The 20,567-nt window shown below is 44.2% G+C and overlaps 2 protein-coding genes across 2 annotated transcripts in view; one reads left to right on the top strand and one right to left on the bottom strand.

Moving 5' to 3' along the window:
- OGFOD3 (2-oxoglutarate and iron dependent oxygenase domain containing 3) overlaps window positions 1–12,109 on the bottom strand; it is a 44,216-nt gene extending 32,107 nt beyond the window's left edge. Inside the window, exons 1-3 of the mRNA XM_040530920.1 lie at window positions 11,782–12,109; window positions 4,856–4,931; window positions 3,832–3,874 (exon numbers count right to left, since the gene is read on the bottom strand). Of these exons, the coding sequence (XP_040386854.1) occupies window positions 3,832–3,874; window positions 4,856–4,931; window positions 11,782–12,076 (414 nt within the window). The 5' untranslated portion in view covers window positions 12,077–12,109. The remainder of the gene's footprint in view (window positions 1–3,831; window positions 3,875–4,855; window positions 4,932–11,781) is intronic.
- Window positions 12,110–12,160: 51 nt separating this feature from the next.
- Window positions 12,161–19,887, top strand: HEXD (hexosaminidase D). Its single transcript, XM_040530918.1, has 12 exons — window positions 12,161–12,349; window positions 12,780–12,889; window positions 12,970–13,057; window positions 13,173–13,337; window positions 14,068–14,251; window positions 15,623–15,694; window positions 16,216–16,411; window positions 17,355–17,437; window positions 18,232–18,310; window positions 18,386–18,487; window positions 18,992–19,081; window positions 19,553–19,887. Exons 1-12 carry the CDS (start codon window positions 12,269–12,271, stop codon window positions 19,719–19,721), a joined length of 1,419 nt encoding a protein of 472 aa, XP_040386852.1. The 5' UTR covers window positions 12,161–12,268; the 3' UTR covers window positions 19,722–19,887.
- Window positions 19,888–20,567: the final 680 nt, after the last annotated feature.

The raw sequence follows: 20,567 nt of genomic DNA, 5'->3' as shown, positions 1-20,567 counted from the left end.
TCTCACTGCAAAAGAGATCCAACAGTGACATGGAAATAGCCACCATTTCTCAGCATATAGCAAAAAGGATCAATTTCCCTGTCTTGCGGAGCATGACAGGCCCTTTCTTTGATCCTCACTGAAACAGATTGCCAACTACACGTGCACTGCTACAGTGATTCCACTTCTACCTTCACCCCTTAAAAGCTTTAGGTGAGACTCTGGAAGAAAACAGCAAAAAAAGTGCCCAAAAGAGAATTTTTCAGAACTTGCTTCCACTTGCCTGCAAAGACGCCTGTAGAGCTCAAACCCTTCCCCACTCCTCCTGTGGGAACACTCACGCATACGAGCTGAGAAGAAGGAAAAGCAACAAAGGCTCTCCGTGGCCACCCTTTCTGGGTAGCAGCAAACCTGTGGTTCCTGTGTGCAGCCATGCACAGGCTCTCAAAAACAGTAACACCTTTAAATATCCTGCTCTATTGGAATCGGAGTAGAGGGACAAGAGTTCCATCCTTCAGGTAATGCCTTTTAAGAGAGAGGCTGATTAATTATGAGACAAATGCAATCAATCATCATACAAAGTGCTGGAGGCACAGCTTATTACCGGGAAACTAAAGCAATATTTGGCTGTGATGTCTTACACCACGTAAAGAGTAGACACAACCGGTCCCTCCCCAGCTTCCTAGAGCGAGGTCCAGACAATCCCACCATGACAATAAGAGAAACAAAGGGAAGTGAAAGATGCACTGCCACGCACGAACTGGCAGCTACCCCTAGCAGGAGGCGAGGCAAAAAGGAAGGAGACTCTGGGGTCTCAGCAGAGGTGTGTGGAAGGATAAATACCATGCAGAGGCTTTACCTTCTCCCTGGAAAATTCAGAAAGGACAGCATTTTGAGGACTTTAGTTTGGCTGGGAGGGTTGAAAGCAGAACAAGGAGTGATATTACCTGCAGAAACACCGTTCTGTGCATGGGCCCACATCAGACACCCTTGTCTGACATCACAGTTACATATGTTGTTCGCTTCCTTCAGTCATTAAGAAATGTGATTTTCCCTGCAAAAAGGAATTTCAAGTAGCTACCCCTGCCAATTTTGCAGCAACACAGGAAGCAGAGGGCTGCAGCTGACTGGCTGCACCAAGGTGCTTTGTTTTTTTCTTTTCCCCTCCATCAGGCTTGGTCTAAATGCCAATAGCTTTGATAGTAAATGAGTCAAGTTTATTTACACTGGAGAGGCGTTATGATGGCAGCACTCACAAAGATGTGAATGAATGAGTCATGACTAAGCTGGTAACGCAAGCAGGGAGTGCATGCAAGAAAATACTAGGTCGGGAAAAAAAGGAAAGGTCATTATCTTTATAAAGAGGGGAAAAAAGTAAGTTGAGAAACAGCAAGAGAACGAGTGCAAATGACTTTCTGTGAAAGAGAGAACACGGTGGAAAAGCTATTTTATAGCTACAGAGACAGAGACCTACATGGGGGAGAGGTACAGCACTGGAAGGTGCCCCTGTTATATTTTGTTGGAAGTTAAACTAGAAGATTACAAGCGTGTCTTCTAGCCTCAGCATGTGCATGAGCACACGAGTGTGCATGTGTGTGTGTCTGTCACACACTAGTCTAGGAGCAATTATAAAGGAAGACAAGATAGGAAAGAAAGCTCGGCATGACAACTGGGACGTGACTCCTGGGAGACACGTGACTCCTGGGAGACTTCAGTAATTCAGACGTTGGCCAGGACTTCCTCAACACAAAAGGACGACGAGGGAAACCAGGTTTTGCACTACACTTCAGTCCTCCGAGGAAGCCGAAAGAGTAGCAAACAAAGGGAGAAAAAGGTGTTAGGAGGAATCTGGGAGAATAAAAACACAGTCTGTACCCCAGTAGAAATCTGAAGACGTTCCACTTGGAATAGTGGAGAGATCAAGTTGGCTAAAGAAAGAATTAAGAAGAAATAAGGAGCAGATGTGAGAAATTATTTAAGGAAGTTCTAAGAAAAAAAGTTAGTCTTAGAACAACAGACATAATTGGACAGAATTATTCAAACACTCCGAAGTCTAAGAACCTTAAAGCAACAAGCTAAATCTAATCCAACAGAACTGAAGCTTAGGAGGCAAAGGGGTAAAGTCGCTGGATGAAGTTAAGACTTGAAACATTTTGTATGCTATGTAGATGAGAGATTTGAAAATAGAATAAAAGGCTTAAACAAAGAAAAAAGTTTAATCTACACATCACCAGCACACATCAATCATTATTTAATGAGATCTGGGAACCAGGACTGCACTACCAGAAGCAGATTTATTCCATGACATGGGGAATACAAGAACACAAACTGAATAATAAGAAGAAAAATACAGAACTGGGGATGAAAGAAAAATAAGTAAATATGAGAAATTAGATAAAGAGTCTATATTTAAAAGGTTGTCCTAAACGTGATCCCCTAGAAATACTGTTCAGCTCCCATTTTCAGCGTCTTTGAGATGTTTATCCACAATTTTGGATAAGGCTTCAATGCAATACTACACAACTCTTCTTGCACCTTTCCCTAAGGAGTAACAGCATGCAGTAACTTTCTCACATTCCCACATTACAAGAAACGTGAGAAGATTTGGATCACAGCCCAGATCTCTCTGCGACCAACAGCAGTTTACTACAAGAATCTTTTTCCCCTGGTTTCCCTCTCCTTTAAAAAAACTACAAAATGATGCTTCCAGAGTGATGTAGATGACAGCTGTATATTTGTCTGAGATTCCAGCTTATTGTCCAAGTAACCCAGCTCAGGACCCTATGCCCAGCTCTGAGCATTGGGCAGCCGCTCACTTCCCTTCAAGTCTCTTCCAGAAGGTCTCTGGACATTTCCCCAGTTTGCTGGCCCCAGCTCTCTGTAATCCAAATCCACAAACCTGTCTCTGTGTCTCACACTGCCCTTCTTAATCCCTCTTTGTGGAAGTCTAATGACAATCACATGCAGGTCCCAAAAGAACAAGACAGGAAACAGCCTTGACAGCACTAATGACAGGAACTAAGCAGGAGATCCCAACGGGCTGAGTAACCTAGGCAGAATGGCAAATTATGCAACCACAGAACTGAAAAAATATCCAAGAGACACTGTCTGAATTGAACAGGGAACGTTAAATATTGTAAAGATACTGTTTCAGATGGGCAACACCACCTAAGTTGCTTAGTTGTGGTTTTTTTTTCCAGATCTTTTTAAGCAGTCACAAGGACATTAAAGTCTCTTTTTTTTCCACCCCATAAAAATCTTTATCCTTTTCTTGTACTAAATGCCCTAATTCAGCAGAGGCCTTAATAAGTGTTTATGTTTACAAATACAAAACAGTTTCTGTTCATACACAAAAACAACCTGAGAACAAAAGGGGAGAAGAAATTAAGAGAAACACATGAGATAGAGAAATTGTTGTTTTCAGTTTTAAAGAATGTAATTCAAAATTCTGCTTAAGATGTTACATGAGGCTTTTTGTCACTACATGAAACCAATCTTTACATGATAGCTGTGAATCGCTGTGATTCGGTTTCTCAACAGAAATCAAACTTGTGCAGTTCAGCTATAGCAACTGGTTCCAGATGCACCCAACAAAATCAGTTCAAGAGAAGAGATAGAAATATTAATGAATAATAGGAAATGTGTCAACAGTACTGCAGAAGTCATGAATTATCGTATTAGCAAAAGCATTAATAGGACAAAAAAACTATTTTCCAGACATTTTTCCCATATCTAAGCGGAAGGAAAAATTCTGTATTATCTCCTCTCTCCTCTAGCCCCCAAAATGCATTTATAATCTCAAAGCCCACCTTGGAAGTAAGAGAATGTAAAAAGTAACAGGACACTGCTCACCCCTCCATCAGATCCTCCCAAGGACAGTCCTCTCTCTGCTATTCTGCAGGCAAAACAATAACCTCAGATGAGAACTGGAATCTGATTACTTTGTCCTTTAATATCATTATTTACAGCATACAACTTCCCAGTAAGGGTTATTTAATGCTTCAGATATATAACCCAACTGAGTTGAAAATAAAAGCCACCATTTATCTGAAATTCTGAATCACGCAGCCTGACATGAAAATAGAGCATCTGCATTGTGGAACATATCTGAACTTGTAGCCCCTTCCATAAACACCCACAACACACCCAAAACCACTGACTTTCAAGTACATTCTGGGCAACACTGAACATAAACAAAACAAACAAAAACACCACAGAACTTGATCCTTCAGGGCAGTACAAATAAACCTACATAATGTAAAAATACTTTATCAAAAACAAGACTCCAGCCAGAATTTGAAGTCAAAGGGCCAGCCTAGAGAACAGCTCTATGCCAGCTGCACATCAGATGAAGCACTGAGAGTGTTACGGTGATATTCCACTTACATAATCACCAAGTGCAAATCACACTCAAGGAGGCTGATAACTCTTCTACATGAAGAATTTGACAGTGTCCCCTACTCTTTGATTAAAATTCACCACTTTGTGCTCATAGAGGGTCAGCACCAGCTCATTACTCATAAAGTGACGCAGCTGAACAGAGGTTCATGTTGTTTCATTCCATTTTTAAAGGCCAATTGGAACAGAAGGCTAAGTAAAAATTGTTCAAATAATGTTAGATTCAGAGAACACGATTTCTTTTTATTCTCTACAACCCATATGCCCAACAGAGCTAGGCAGACTCCATGTGAGAGCAAACAGCCTTTGCTACAGCAGAAGAGGAAAATGGCTTTAAAATACAAGTTTAATGCTTTAACCAGTTAAAACCATCTCCTTGAGCTAACGAGCTTTGTGCTACACCTGAAATACTGGCACACTGTCAGCACAGCCCTGCTTCTTCTGCACATTACGATTCAAAAACTAAAAGAAAAATTACCTGCGGATTCTTCCAGCTTCCTCCCTTGTTATTACTGCATCGGTTACACCTCTTCCACATTTCCTGGGAGTGCACCCTGCAACACAAAGGGAAGAAAGAAAATCATCATCTTTCCAATAAAATCACTTAAAATCCCTTGCTGAGAAATCTAACCTTTGATATTAAAAGCTCATGGAAAAAGGCTAACAGCAAGAATTATGGATGAAGAATACACGATGAATACACTACATAACTATGCTCCCAGTCATATGATCTGAATTTTTGGGTAGACCTGTGTGGAGCCAGGAGTTGGACTCGATGATCCTTGTGGGTCCCTCCAACTCAGGATATTCTATGATTCTATGTACCTTCTTATAAAACTGGAAGTCTGGTCCACCAGCCTTCAGGCAAGAACGATTGGTAAGATCAGTTCTGAGCCACTACAGACCTTGGGATGCTGCATTTGGCACTTTTCTGGGGAAGATCCATTTATAGATGTACAGTTGCAGAAAAGTTTGAAGGAATGCATTTGCTGACATCTGCCAACACACTTTACTGCTGCTGAACTGAACTCCTCTTCAAAGATTATTTGATCATCAAAACAAAGGAGAGAGGCAAAGCACTACTGGGAGAGGGAAAAAATCACCTGTACAAGTCAAAAGCATCAGTCTGCTCTGATCGAAAGCAGCTAATGATAACAATGACCACGGAGTGATGGAACGAAATCTTGCCACAGCACAAGAGCTTTACACGAATGCACACCCGGCCTTATCGGACATGTTCTGGCTGCCTCAAGCACACCGCAAATCCCTCCAGTCACACCAGAGCTTCAGGAGGAGAGAGAAGCAATGAGATGATGACGTGTGGGAGAAAAGGCTGAGTGCTGACAACAACATACTGAACTGTGCACATTTTTCCTTGCTCGGGAAAAGAAAAATCACTTGGTTGACTTGTGTTTAAATTGGAAGCACCCACAGCAGGCAGTGTTTGAACCCTGAGGCACCCGAAACACGTCCCTCCCTTCACCAAGTGCACCTGGGTGCACACATACAGCCCGCTCTGCTCCGGCTCCCCATCCGTCATTTCCAGATCCCAGTTAGTCCCGAACCCAGATCGCCCTCCTGGGTCTGTCACCGTGAGGGCAGGCAGCCAACACTGGGTCCCTGAATGCTCCAAAAAGAGATTTTTCCTCCTAAGCCACTGGAGTAAAAATGCAGCAGCAGGTGAAGGTCAGGAAACCAGGGGGATTACAACCCAGACAAGTCATTGCGTTTTCTGACTACCGGCAACAATTCCCTGAGGTCAGCTCAAGCAAGAATCAAATTCCAGGGAGCACGTACTAAATTATTTGAAGACAACCTAGCAAATGTACAATATAAAATAACGCTAGAGATTATGCTGCCAACCATCCATACCGCAATGGCAGCACAGAACCCAGCACTGTAAAGAGGCTGAACCAGAACCACTGCTCCCCACGTCACTTCTCTTCTCTTGACCCTGTGAGCAAAAGGACAAAAAAGCAGAATCAAAGCATGCTGTTCTTCAGAAACAGTAGTTTTGAAATTTTAAGAAGAGAGACAGAAAAAAGCTTCACCAGGAAAAATGCAAAAATTCTGTCAGCAACCGGGTGGTGCATTACACGTTAGCTGACAGCACTTCGCAATGCATTACCAGCCCCAAAGGCACAAAGTTCAAACAGACAAAAACCCACCGGGGCTTTACAGGGGGAGAAGTTGCTCTAAGTTTTACGTTTGGAAGGGGAAGCCTCTATGCCTGTTTCAGGCACATCGCATCCCCTCTGCGACCAGAAAGGCTAGACAAAGTTTTTGGGGGAAATTCTATTGTTTTCCAATCTCGTAATTCCAAAAACTGAACGTTTTCCAATTAAACACTGCAGACCTTGCAGTAAAAATGCCAACAGTGGAAATGCAATATTCCTTTGGAGCACAGGACATAGCCGTTCTGAATGGTAACAAGTAGTAGGCAGCAAACACTGCAAGCTATTTCTTGGCTGCCCAAAACCAAAAACGTACGCATCTTATATTGCTGTGCCATAACAGCAGTGGCAGATTAAAATCAGTAATTCACTTCTGAATGCCAGGCTGAAAAGCAGCTCAGGAGCTTATTGAGAAGGATGAGACATCTCTGCCTCCGTGCTAGCAAATATTCAGACAGAGTGGGACAAACGGCTGGGGCAGTAACAGCTTCCATCACCCAATTTTAAACTTACCGATACGCCTTCATAAACAGCCCAAAAGGAACCAGTTTGGGTTCCCAGAAGTAAAAACATTTACAACACATTTAGGTAGCAACCCTACGATCCACTCACTAAAGATTTGCAGAATAATTACGGTTAATCACAAACCACTTAACAGACATATTCCACAATTTACCTAACATTCTGGCTATAAAGATGTCAACAAATTTGTGAAGCACAAGTTTAGAAACACACGTTCACTTTTTTTTTCCCCAATTGTCCTGTTAAAAAACAGGATTGAGGTAACTGACTGATACAAAAATGAGAAAGGAGAAGTTCAGAAGAAAGCTGAATACAGAAAAACAATGAAGTTGCTTCAGTGTACAGAGACAAAGGATGGGAACGACCCTCCTTCTGTCATCAAAAAGGACTTTTTAGTGCTTGAAAGGCAAAGAAAAATGTCTTAGAGATAAGGGAAAGCACATGTTCAAGGACAGAAACGGAAAAAGTACACTCAAAGGAAGTTTTCAATAATCCAAGGCAAGCCCATCTAAATAGAGTTTTCTTTGACTGACACCCTCCAGAAAGGGCACTAGCAAAGACTTGTGGTTTCAGAAGAGATGTGTGCTCTGTTTCCAGCTGCAAGCAACAACATGGGACTTAACCATTTAGAAAGGCTGGTACTACAGAGCCAATATTTAGCAAAACCACAGCTTTACAGAAGGCAACTGTCACACGTCTACACGCTCTGAGAAAAGTGACAAAGACACTGGTGGAAGCAGGAGGTGCTCTGAAAGACACAACTGAAGCCTTCCCAACCTGAGGAGAAAAACGAAAAGATAGTCCAGCATAAAGTCAGTCAGGTGCTGACAGCAAGGCACAAACACTGGACGTAAGCTAAGGAAAGACCAGAAGAGTCTGCCTGTTGGAAAACAACGTTAGCACTAAGGAATGTGTCATCTTTGTCATCTACAAAACCACCACGCATGAGAGCACTGAAGTGTTAAGAGCATACTCTGAAAAGCTGCACTCCGGAGAAATTCAATGTAGAATTACAAAGCATCCAGTAGCTTCTGCAAATCTGTGCCTCATAGACACAAAATCACTCGTTTATCTAAATCAGCTTCTCAGCTTTGGATCCCAGAGCGGTTTTTTTTCAGTCAGGGTGGAAGAGGCATACCGTAAACCACGCAGAAGCCCAAGTTCTCCCTGCAGCCCCCGTTCCCATTCAGCACACAGAGTGTAACAAGGGGATACAGCGCTCCAAGCGCTTTTGCCCTCTGCTTGGCAGAGGTACTTGCCCAAGCACCATTCGCTTTCAAGACCGGGGTGATTCTCAAGAGGAAAGAGCCCCATCACAATGCTCAACTAATGCAATCCAGCTCCAAGCGGGACAAGGAGAGGCAAAGGCTGCTTGGATGACATTCCCATAATAATACCAGCAGTCCAGGCGCCTCCACTGTACACATTCTGCTTTCCACATCAGTTGATCTAGTCTTTGGAAAAGCATCTCAAAGCTTTCTCTGGGCAGCAACCACAGCTGCTTTGTACCTTGACACAACATGTCAACACAAACAGGAGACTGTGCAGTGTTCATCAGACCCACTAGAAGCCACAGCAGACTTAAGTGCTCAACCATATCTCAGGCAGCTGAAACTGCCAAGGTTTGGCTGCAGGGTTCAGAACGCAGATGAGACTGTTCACAGAACACCCTATCTTCTGCAAACACAATCAGTGAAGTGCTCGGCTGCTGACAAATAACAGATTTTATATTTCTGTGAAGCATGTTTACTGCTGAGCCGTACCACGGAAATAAGAACACTGCTCTGTGCCACCAGTTCTGGCATCTGTTGAAGCAAACTCACAGCTCAGACTGGTTCAGTGTGGGGCAGGGACAGGTGCACAAACAAAAAGCTCATCTGAGCTGTGGAAACTTTACCGCAAGCATCAGATGCTGAATGATGATGGCAACGTGCCTCCTTCTGACACAGAGCCAGCAGCTGCGGATGTCAAGCCAGAGTGAAGACAGAATTAAAATCTATTCAGTGACAGATAGAAAGCTATTTCCCATGAAGTGATTGAAGCTCCGCAGCCGAATCCAGTTTGGCAGAGAAGCACAAGCCGCATTTTATTCCTCAGTTATCAGCAGCCCCCGTGTGGAGCAGGGAGCAGCGAGGCTCAGCCAGCTCTTCACCACCGCCTGGCGGATGCTGAGCAAAAGGCAGGACGAAAAAAAACAAGAAAAGTTCAGCACAGCTTCAATTACCTGCTAACACAACAGATGTTCGTACATTTCTGTTACCACTAACACAGATCTCTTTCTGAGAGTATAACGCATGGGAACACATGTAAAAGCATCTGCTAGAAAATAAAATCAAACACATAATAAGCTAAAGAGAAACAAGCAAACATCTACTTCGAAAGCCCAAATGCATTCAAAAATGACCCCCTGCCCCTTGAGCCTCCATCACTTTCCTGGATTTGATGCCAATTGTATCAGTCGTTCTGAGACAAAGCCAGGAGAGGTCACAGTGCACTCCGAAGTTGGCATTTGCAGTCCGCTCCCCATCATGCTGCAAGAACAGAGAACGCATCCATTCCTCCTCCTTGGCAGAGGTATCCTTCAAGTTCCTTCCTTCTGCTGAAAAGAACTCAGGGGCTGCCAAGACCACAAGTCCCCAGCTCAGAAAATTGCTCTACCAAATCAGAGAAGAAATCAGGTTTTGTTGGTTTGGGACATTTCTTTTGATAAGCCGAAGCCCTGGTAGCAGAACAAGGACAGTTTCAGTCTCAGTTCAGTTATAAGTACCACATCTGCAGCAACACTGCAGATTTCCCTGGCCTTGGGACTACGGAAATAAAGCCAGCAGGCATTTCTCCTTATGGTAACTGCAGAAAGTTAGAACAGAACATATGTATTCCTCTGTTTAGAGCCAAGAAGTCCTCCTACTGAGGAAGCTCTCTTACTAGCAACTTCCTGACAGCCGTTTGCTTGGCCTCAAGAACACTGGAGATGAAGTCTCCAAAATGGTATCAAAAGTACACTGGAAAAGTCTTTCTGAGCGCAGGCTATGCACCATCTTCTGTTTTGTTATCAACCTTGTGACCAGCAGCTCCAGGACCAGCCCCTGCAAAGTGCCGGGGCAGTTACCTTGGGGCAGCGCATCCAGGCTGCAGTTTGAACACCTCCTACCAGCACTGGCACCCATAGAAGAACAGAAGAACTGGAAGTTGTTCTTTGTCTGCTCCAAGCAGCTTGCTGTGGCCTCCACGCTGCCTCCAGCTTTGTGCCAGCACATAATTTGTCAGCCACATGACAAACCAGACAAGGAAACAGGTTTGGCTACCAGCTATCTCAGAAAAGATGATTTTTTTTCTACACGGAATAGTTCACCATTCAAGTTCAACACGCAGCTAGACTTACAAGTAGGCTGACAAAAAGCAAGAGCTGATCTGCCTTCTGCCAGCAGTGCCACTTCAAAGCGTTCATCCAGATACACTTACAAATCTGAAGGGTATCAGCATAGCTCTTCGGCTGCAGGCAGCGAGTTAGAATCACTGCTTTTCATCAGAGCACATGAAAACCTTGTGTTTCTCTAGAAGATCCAACATCAACATTCAAAAGAACCACCTGTCAAGGAAGACAAATACCATTTCAAGAGAAAACAGGCTCAGCTGGGAGACCCAAAGACGGAAGAGATGTGCTTTGCAGGCAGCATCACACATCTCAAAACAAGAACACCATAAGCTGGCATTTGTGCTATCACCACATGCTAGCAGCACAAACAATATCCTAAATTAGTTCCACTTCATGCCCTGTACAACATTTACAAACTCATCCACGAGTCTATTACAGGGATCAGCAGAGCACAGAAAGGCGCTGGAAGCAGATGAGCAAGAAGTTGATTTCACGCAGCCCAAGCAAAGCAGCTTCAGGAGAGAATTACGCGGGATTCTCAAGGAATCTCTTGAGCTGCCCCAAAAGACGTGAATATTTGGGTATTTAAATAATGTGTGCAATGACCGGGTGCTCAACAGAAGCAGAGTGAACTTGGTTTAAGAGGTTTAAACACCCAAATACCCTCAGGGAGACCCCAATACGCTCAGGTAGACCCCAATATGTGACATAAACACCTCATCCCTCACACCTACACCGCCGTCCCTTGCACCAACATCCCAATACCCGACACCTACACCCCATACCTCACACTGGCGCCCCAATACCTGACACCTACAGTCCATACCTCACACCTACACTTCAATATCTCACACCTACACCCCAATACCTGACACTTATACCCTATATCTCACACCTACACCCCAATACCTCACAGTGACACCCCAATATCCAACACTGGCACCCCGTACTTCACACCTACACCCCAGTACCTCACAGCAACACCCCAATACCCAGCACCTACACCTCGTCCCTCCCACCTACACCCCGGGGGTCCCTCACACTGACACCCTGGTCCCTTCCACCGACACCCCAATACCTGACAGGTACACTTCGTACCTTGTACCTACACCCCAAGACCCAACACCTACACCCTATACCTGACACCTACACCCCAATACCTAACACTTACACCCTATATCTCACACTGATACACCACTATCCGATGTCTACACCCCAATACCTGACACCTACACCCCAATATCTCACACCTACATCCCAATACCTGACACCTACACCCCGGGCTCCCTCACACCGACGCCCCGGTACCCGCCCCGCCCCCCCCCCCGGTACCTTCGAACCTCCTGCCGGCACCGTAGTCCCCGGAGCAGGCCACCTCCACGAACCTGTCCCGCACCGCCTCGCTGCCGCGGGCCAGCACCTCCGCGCCGCCCTGCCAGCCGCCGGGGAGGCTCCAGCCCAGAAACCCACCGACGAGGACGGCGGAGCCGAGCAGGGCAGCCCCGGGGGCCGCTCCCCTCAGCGCCCAGCCCCGTCCCGTTGCCGTCGCCGTGCCGGGGGCCCGGGCCTTGCCGCCCCCCGTCCTCCGCCGCTCCCCCCCCGGCCCCGCTCGGCGCTGCGTCGCCATTGCGGCCTGCCCTGATCGATGCGCTCGGCGCCGCCCCCCCCCGCCTGCCAGGGGAGAGCAAGCGGCTGCCGAGCAGCTCCCCCCCCACACACCCGCACCGGAGCCGCTGCCGCAGGGGGACGCGGCCGCCCAGGCCGAAGCGATGGAAGCGGAGCCGCGCCGCAGGCAGGAGCAATCGAGAGCGGAGCGGCCATGGCGGCCGGCGGGCTGCGGCAGCGCCTGGTGCACCTGGACCTGAAGGGCGCCCCGCCGCGAGCCGCTTACCTGGGGCAGGTGAGGGGGGCCGGCCCTAAACCCCAAACCCGGCCCTCAGCCGTAAAGCTCTAAACCCGGCCCTAAAGCACTCAATCCGGCCCCAAAGCCAGCTCTAGAGCCCTTAACCCGACCCCAAAGCCCTAAACCCGGCCTTAAACACAGCTCTAAAGCCCTAAACCCAGCCCCAAAGCCGGCCCTAAAGCCCTAAGCCCTAAAGCAGGCCCTAAAACCCTAAACCCCGGCCCTAAGCACTAAACCCGGCCCCAAAGCCAGCCCTAAAGCCCTAAACCCAATCCTAAACACAGCCTTATAGCCCTAAACCCGGCCCCAAATCCTAAAGGCAGCCCTAAAGCCCTAAACCCTGGCGCTAAGCCCAAAAGCCCGAAACCCGGCCCTAAGCTAAAAAGCCCTAAATCCAACCCTAAGCCCAAATTCCCCCCTGCCACAGGTGCTGCCGCTGCTCCGTGCCCTGGGCGCCACAGGGCTGCTGCTGGAGTATGAGGACACCTTTCCCTACACAGGGCCGCTGGAGCCGCTGCGGGCACCACACGCCTACAGGTAGCACAGGGAGGACTGGGGGGCACTGTGGGACCAGCCCGGCTTGGTCCTCACCGTGCCCCGTGTCCTCCGTCCTGCAGCCGCCAGGAGCTCCAGGAGCTGCTGGGCCTTGCCAAGGAGCAGGAGCTGGAGGTGGTGCCGCTGGTGCAGAGCTTCGGGCACATGGAGGTGAGTGGAGACAGGCCCTGAGGGGGGCTTCAAGGGTCCAAGATGGGGCACAGCTGTGGGCTGTGGGGACCCCAGAGCCAGCTGAAGCCGCCTTCACCTTGGTTTTCTGCCACAGTTCGTGTTGAAGCACAAGGAGTTCGCCCATCTCCGCGAGGTGAGGATGTTTCCCAACGCTCTCAACCCCCACAAGGAGGAGTCGCGGGCGCTGGTCAAAGCCATGATCGATCACGTCATGGCGCTGCATGAAGACTTGAAGTGGTTCCACATAGGATGCGATGAGGTGGGACTTTTCTGGAGCCAGGAAGTTTTTATGGTGGGCAGCGGAAGCGAGGGTTGAGGCTTCTGTGTTTCAGTGGTGCCCAGGCCATGTGCGGGTGGAGTTCTGGGGACAGGAAGCACCAGCGCGAGCCAGCATAGAAAAGGCTTCAGTGCTAAGCCATTCCGGGAGCTTGGGATGTCATTCCTATTGACCAGCTGTAATTCCCAAAGGAAAATTAACCGGGTAAATAAAATAACAGAAACTTAAATACATATCCATTCTAATGGGCCCAAATCTGCTACATACATAGGAGTAAATATGCTTTGACCGCTCTTGGAAATGCTCCCAAATCACTTCTAGATTCATGTACAAATAATCTCCAGGACAGGAACCTCACTTTAATTCAGAACCTTATGGGTTTCTAGGTTTCTTGAACTAAGACTGGTGAGCGATTCTTGCAAGACAAACCATCCAGAACCAAATGCAGCATGCCTTAATTTGTATAGGAATCATGTAGGTATTTTAATTCATACAGAAAGCTTCCCTTACGTGATGTATTTAGTCCAGACCAGGGTCTCCTGCAGACTGAATGCTTACAGTGTCTCCAACACTGAGATGTGCTTTGAAATATGTCTACTCAGTGTGTTACATCAGTGCAAGAGTTTTTGAGTATTGTATGATTCAATGATACTGTGTCAATCTCGTCCCCCTTCCTGTGCAGGAAGCCAGGATTATTTGTTTGATGTTTCAGGTCTACTACCTTGGTGAAGGAGAAGAGTCAAAACAGTGGCTGCAACAACAAGAGAACACACCAGAAAAGCTGTGCTTATCCCATATAAAAGCAGTTGCAAGTTGTATGGCATCATCTTACCCCACTGTGACTCCCATCGTGTGGGATGACATGCTCAGAGGGATAAGTGAGGAAACGTTGGCAGGTGTGTGACCAGTGATGGGGTGAGTCGTTTTGTAGCATTCAAAAAAGTCCACACAGTCGGTTGAGACAGATTTGCTGTTAGCTGAAAAATAATTTTTAAAAAAATCTGAGAATAACTGAGATATGGTCCAATAAACTCAGGAGAAGAGACATTTAGTCCTTGGCAATCCCACAGACATGATCAAACCTCATTATGTATGCACGTTAGTTTTCTATATGGTAATACACAGGTAATTAACAAAAGTAGTCATCATGCAGTGGTTGCCATAAATTCTATTTTCTTTATCCACTCAAGAAAAGCTGGTCTTATCTTAAACTTCTATGCTGTATGCCACTTTCTAATGTTCATTGCTGCTCTGTGTAGTGGCTGGTTCCCATAGCACAGGTTCAGAAGGAGAAGCCATGACCCTGTGGGTGTCTTTGACAGTACAGTTGATCAAAGCAAACTTAATGAGGAACTCCAATACTAAATTGTAGAATAGCTCCATAGCCTCAATGTCATGGGCCTCATTTGTTGAAAAATGTGCAAATACTACTGAAAGTTGAGTGGTTCTGATGTAGATGGAGTTTCAGTATTTTCCACCTTACATGTGTGCTCAGAACAGATTTAGACCGTACCATGAAGAGCCATACAGCTCCTTCAGCATTGATTGACCTACTCATGGCTTTCATGGTGGGAAATCATCCAAAAAAAAAAATCCAGATGGACCCCTGCGGTTTCCACAAGAGAAGCACAGCATCTAGCTACGTGTGCTCAACTGCCACAGGCAATAGCAGTCTAAAACTAAAATGATATACAGTTAAAATACTGAATTTTTGCACAATTTTACTGCAGCTTCTCCAGGAGTCAGTGTTTCTCATATTTAAAACTAGTCAGACAGTTGATTATAAAAGGAAGCTAAACGTGTATCGTAATTTGGACTTTCAAGGCACCTTGAAAAGCTAAGTTCTCTGCAAACACAGCTTAAATAATCCCTAACTTAAAGGGTGAATACTCCCTTTGAATTTAGCCAAAATCTTGCATGTACAGTTTGTATCTCCACCAGTTCAACCCAGCAGGTATACTAATAGATTCAAGAGCCTGAGAACAAGATGGGCTTGGGACAAATGGCATCGCCAATTAATTGTCACTGATGATCCACATCAGTGGTTTCAAGACATTGTAGGTTTTGAGGACCCTGACATGTGAATTTTCATGTTTAAAGTCTTGGCCAGGCTGAAAATATATATGGGCACTTGAACTGTACATGAAGAATTTCAGTGACAAGCCATAGTTTGTTTTAGTCATGCATTACTGCACCAATAATATGTATTTAGTTCTCATCTTTAATGGGCCATTGTTTATTATTTAGAAGAATTCTGTTCCTTTCAGAGTCTGGAGTCCCACAGCTTGTGCAGCCTATGATCTGGGACTACGCAGCAGACCTGGATGTGGAGAGCAAAGGTTTGTACTCTGCTGAGCTGCTTAGAAGAAGAGTTCTGTTACTCGATTATTAACTATCATTCTAAGCTTTCTTTAAAAGTCTCCATTGTGCCTTTTTGGAAAAACAACAAAAAGTCTGATCGGTGCTAATCCTTGAATGGAAAAAAATGTGTTATGCTAGTGGAGAAGGTGGTCATCTTGTGTAGATACAGTCCAGAGATGTTTTCAAAAGAAAAAAAAACAGCTTTGCAGCCCTTATTATGCACGAATTCTTGCGAACTACTTTAAGGCAGCAGACATTCCCACTGAAAGAATAGGAGCTGATTCTTGGACAAGTAGAGGATACTTGCCCACCTCTTCTCCATCCTATGATGCATTTAATAATTGTGTATTACCAGCAAAAATGACTCAGTAGACCTCATGGCTCCTTCTCCACCAGAACAGTTCAGAGCCCAGAATTCCTGTTAACTGGAGCATTACAGTCAGGGCTGAAACTGGAGAAAAACCATATCTGAGAAGTGTTCTTTTGTGTCTTATTTCAGTGCTTCTTGTAGAGAAGTATCGTAGATGTGGTTTCTCCAAGGTGTGGTTTGCCAGTGCTTTTAAAGGAGCTACAGGGGTGAATCAGTCTCTAACGCTCATTGGACACCACTTACAAAACCATCTTCAGTGGCTGAAAGTGGCAAGCAGTACCCCCACCGATGTGCTTCAAGGTATCGCGCTGACCGGCTGGCAAAGGTAAGTAGTATCTTTTTTAATGGTTTCAGGGATCACATGGAAGCAAACTTCCACCCAAAAACTCTAAGAGGTAGAAGGAAGTTGGGCATTTACAGAGGAGCTTTTCAACACTGCAGTCCTTCTTGCTGGTTATGCTCAGTTGGGTAAAACTGAGCAGTAAAGTGTGAATTTCAGAATTCCAGCCAACTGCTACAGGCTTTATCAGCAGAAACCACCTGTAAGTGTACACCAACAGTAGCAGATTGGTTCTGAAGGCTTGAATGTACTTTGTGCCACCTTGGACTGCTTATAAACAGCATTGTGACTCTTCCACCCACAAATTACATTCTTCACATAACACCCCAATTCTTAACATTTGGAGTAACGAGTAAAAAGGATGCATTATATTTTAAAACAAAGAAATGGTTTTACCTCAGACATGGAAGATGTCTCTCAAGTGATTGTGTTCTAACTGCACAGGACAAAAGAATTTAAATGCAGTTCAACCTATACAAACTCTCACAGCCCTGTTGAACTCTTGAATATCCAGCAGTATTCCTTAATAACTCTTTCCAATACCTAATTACTACCAAAAAAGAGTCATAGTTAACAATCCAGTGTGAAGCTAAATGTCTAATGTGGATTCAAAAATAGAAGGAAGTTACGAGAGGAGTTTGGAGTAAGGGAGTAAAAGGTTTTGATGCTATAGTCAAGAGGTCTAAGGAAATACCGGAGAACTGAATTCCAATGGGTGGTTCTAAATTCGGTTTGAGCATCACACGTTTGGTATCTGTTCTAATTAGAACAGGAATACGTAGAATTTCAGAGATGGAAGATACTTTCTCCGAGACAAACTGATTTTCTAAAGCTCTTTGATTTTTGGTGATTGAAATATTAACAATTCCTACTGCTTTAGTATATTCTAATACTAGAATGTCTAATTAGTAAATGTTTTCTTTTTTAGGTATGATCACTTCTCTGTTTTGTGTGAGCTTTTCCCTGTGGCAATTCCATCATTGGCTGTATGTCTGCAAGCACTAGAGAATGGTACAATGACAACTTTATTCTCTCTGAGCTAAAGCCTAACGCAAGAGTGAAATAACCTTGCCCTCAGGTTGGCACAGGCTTATCACATTTTGAGGCGGTTTGACAACATGATCAGTTTAGAAATTACAAACAATAGGTTATGCATCTCACAGGTCTGCAGTATGGAGTAAGGAAGTCTCAGCATGTATGTGAAAATAACCATAGTATGTTAATTATTTGTTGCATTTTAACCTGTAAGTCATCACAGAATTCTTCATTCATACTGCAAAAATTAAGAAACTGAATTGTTTATTTGAAAACTAATTTGAAACACTGCTGGTACGTAAGTGAGACTAATTACATTTAGATGTTGTTTACATGTAGAAGTTAACTAATCCATTTTCTTAAAACTAATCTAAGAAGCGTGGTAAAAAAAAATCCTGTAGTTTCTGGCTTCTTCACAGGCAGTTGCCAATAGAATATTTGTGCTTCCATGTTTCTTTTCAAAACAGAAAACCACAACCTACCTACATTTAACTAAGGCACTAAAAATGTTAAGTACCCTGAATGGAAAGATAATAGCTTGGAAGTGCTTCATGTAGCACAAGAAGCCCCATGAAAGACAACCTACTCACCATAGCCCCCAAGTTTTTTCCTTGTTCTCTTTCCATTTTACCTTTTAAAAATTCTTCATCCGAGGGGGAACTAGTAGGCCAATGCTGAATACTCCAGGAAAAAAAAAAAAAAAAAAAACTCTTTGAAAACATTTTGGTTGCTTAGGCTCCTTTTGTTTACTTCTACTGTCTTCTGCCCAGGTGGCTATTCTGAAATGGTTAAAGAGAATGTGGAAAAGCTCCTGGGAATGCCCAATCTGGAAATTGATACTTTCATGAGGTAAAATTCCAGCTGCTGGATTCAGATACTTCTCATTGCAGGGTAAGTTCAGAAACTAATGTTCTCTTTGGACAGCACAAGTCTGGGGACCTTTCCTGGGAGCACTATTCTTACCCTGGTGACACAAGTTAGTTTCTACCTCAAGTCATCTGTGGACGAACTTCTTGAAAGGAACAGGTAAAAATGTTCACTTTGATTCTGTCTGCAGGAGTGTGGGGGCTATTTCATCTAGAAATTAGCCATATATTCAAGGAACTCCAGCAAGGTGACTGATCACTGAAACATCAAGTTCTACCTTTCAGGCATTGCATCCCTATATATTGACACCTCAGCAGAGCATATTTAAAGTATTTCAGCTGCATTCCTGAACACTCTGTGCTTATTTCAATCATCAAATTTTGTTGAATTAGAACTTACTGCTCTTTAAACTAAAATGAACACTTTTAATTGTATGGTTACAGAAAAAAGGAACTTGAAACTTACATTTGAACAGGTGATCAGTTATTGTCATCTGCCACTAACAGGCTTTTACAAGCTAGCTCCAAAGACAGAGTTAAATTTACTTACTCCTGAGGCATTATCCCCAGCTGTGACATAAAGCTAAAGCTCTATCACCACCTTCTCAGCCTACAGAGGCATTGCTGCTTGTTTCAAAAACTTCATTCTAACATCCATTTTCAGATATGTCACAGGCTGGTTCAGTCCCTACCACAGAAAAAGGAAGATTATTCATCCTATAATAATGCATCATTTTCAGCCAGATGCAATAAGGTAACACTACCTATTTTACATTCAAGGGGAAAAAGTCTAATATTTCAGGCGAGCAAGTTCATTCCGCTTTGAGTTCTTGCCTTTTTCTATGTTTACTTCAGAAGCATCGATGGAAATCAATCAATATGATGTGCTCATAATACAGTTTTAAACAGAAGAGCACATTTATCTTAATCTGCTTTCTGTTGAACAAGTTTATTGAATACAAGTACAAAATTAGTCTTCAGAACACCCTCCCTTGTATGTGTCATTACCTAAGGAAATTACCAAGATTAATGGTGCTTAAATGCAAGCAGTATCAGCTTTTTGCCATCTGCACAGAATCAAATCCCTTGAGCTCCTCTAGCAAATGCTGCTTCTGCAGTCATCCTAAGAACTGTATCCCCTTTAAAAGTCCCAGTAAGCTAGGCCTCCCTTGAGGCAGAACTTTCTTGCACGTGATTGTTTTCTTTCTTTCTGATTTTTGGTTAGTCTTCTGTCAAAGTGGAATGCCGTGGTGCAAGACCTCCAAGCAGCCATGGAACAAGTTTTCCACAACAGTACTGTAGAGGAGTGGATGGAGGAGAACGTCCACCCCAGCCTCCAAAAGCTGCAACAAGTGGTGGATGATTTAGACAAAGCAATAAAAGCACAAACCTAGGTGCGTTCCAATTAGTCTGTTTTATTCCTTGTGAAATGACTAGTGGATATCTGCAACTAATCAGATAGCTAGTTTGTCATCTGAAGAGTTGAAGCAACAACTGATTAAACAAAAGTGCACTGAGGGCAAAAAGGAATTTTTCAGGGTAATAAATGAAAATTAATATGGACTTCAAGCCTGACATTGCTGAGCCTTAAACCTGTCCTGTCAGATTTGCTCTCCTTGCATACCAGAAAGGAGTGGGGCAGAATTCATCTATATTTACAAGGCAGAAGGGAAAAAAACTTTCCCAAATTCAGTACATCTGCTGCACTGCAGCATTGTCCAACTTTGAACCATGAGCAGTCTGCTGAATGAGGGGAAAAAGGCTAAGTTAACATTGTTTTAATTTTGAACTTTCAATAAGCTATAGTAAGATACGTATGGACTATACATATAGCAAGATATATGCAGACTTAACTGGAACATTAAGATAATCACAAGGGAAAGTAATTCGAGTCAGGTAGTTAAGTGCACTGCCATGCATACTCAAAATAGTCTGTTTGCTTCCTTGTGAGTCTTACTTTGGGAGCACAAGTATGGACATTTTCTTGGAACTATTATAAAATGAGCATAGCTCTATATGCATCAAGAACTATAGCATAAGACATCTTTAACTTGTGAGTCTCTAGGAATTAGGTCCCTATGATTTTTAGATAGAGATACACAACTGCCCTGTAAACCTTAATTACAGAAGTTGCATACCTTAAGATCTTAAGGAGTTAAACTTACTTTACTCTAATAAATCCTTTGGTATGCAAAATGTGTTGAAACTTGCCTTTGTTTTGCATATGGTACGTTGGTTTG

Source organism: Cygnus olor, chromosome 18, assembly GCF_009769625.2.
Source record: "Cygnus olor isolate bCygOlo1 chromosome 18, bCygOlo1.pri.v2, whole genome shotgun sequence".
In the NCBI taxonomy this organism is placed as follows: Eukaryota; Metazoa; Chordata; class Aves; order Anseriformes; family Anatidae; genus Cygnus; species Cygnus olor.
Note: the sequence above shows the minus strand (reverse complement) of the source record. Positions and strands in the feature narration are given on the sequence as shown.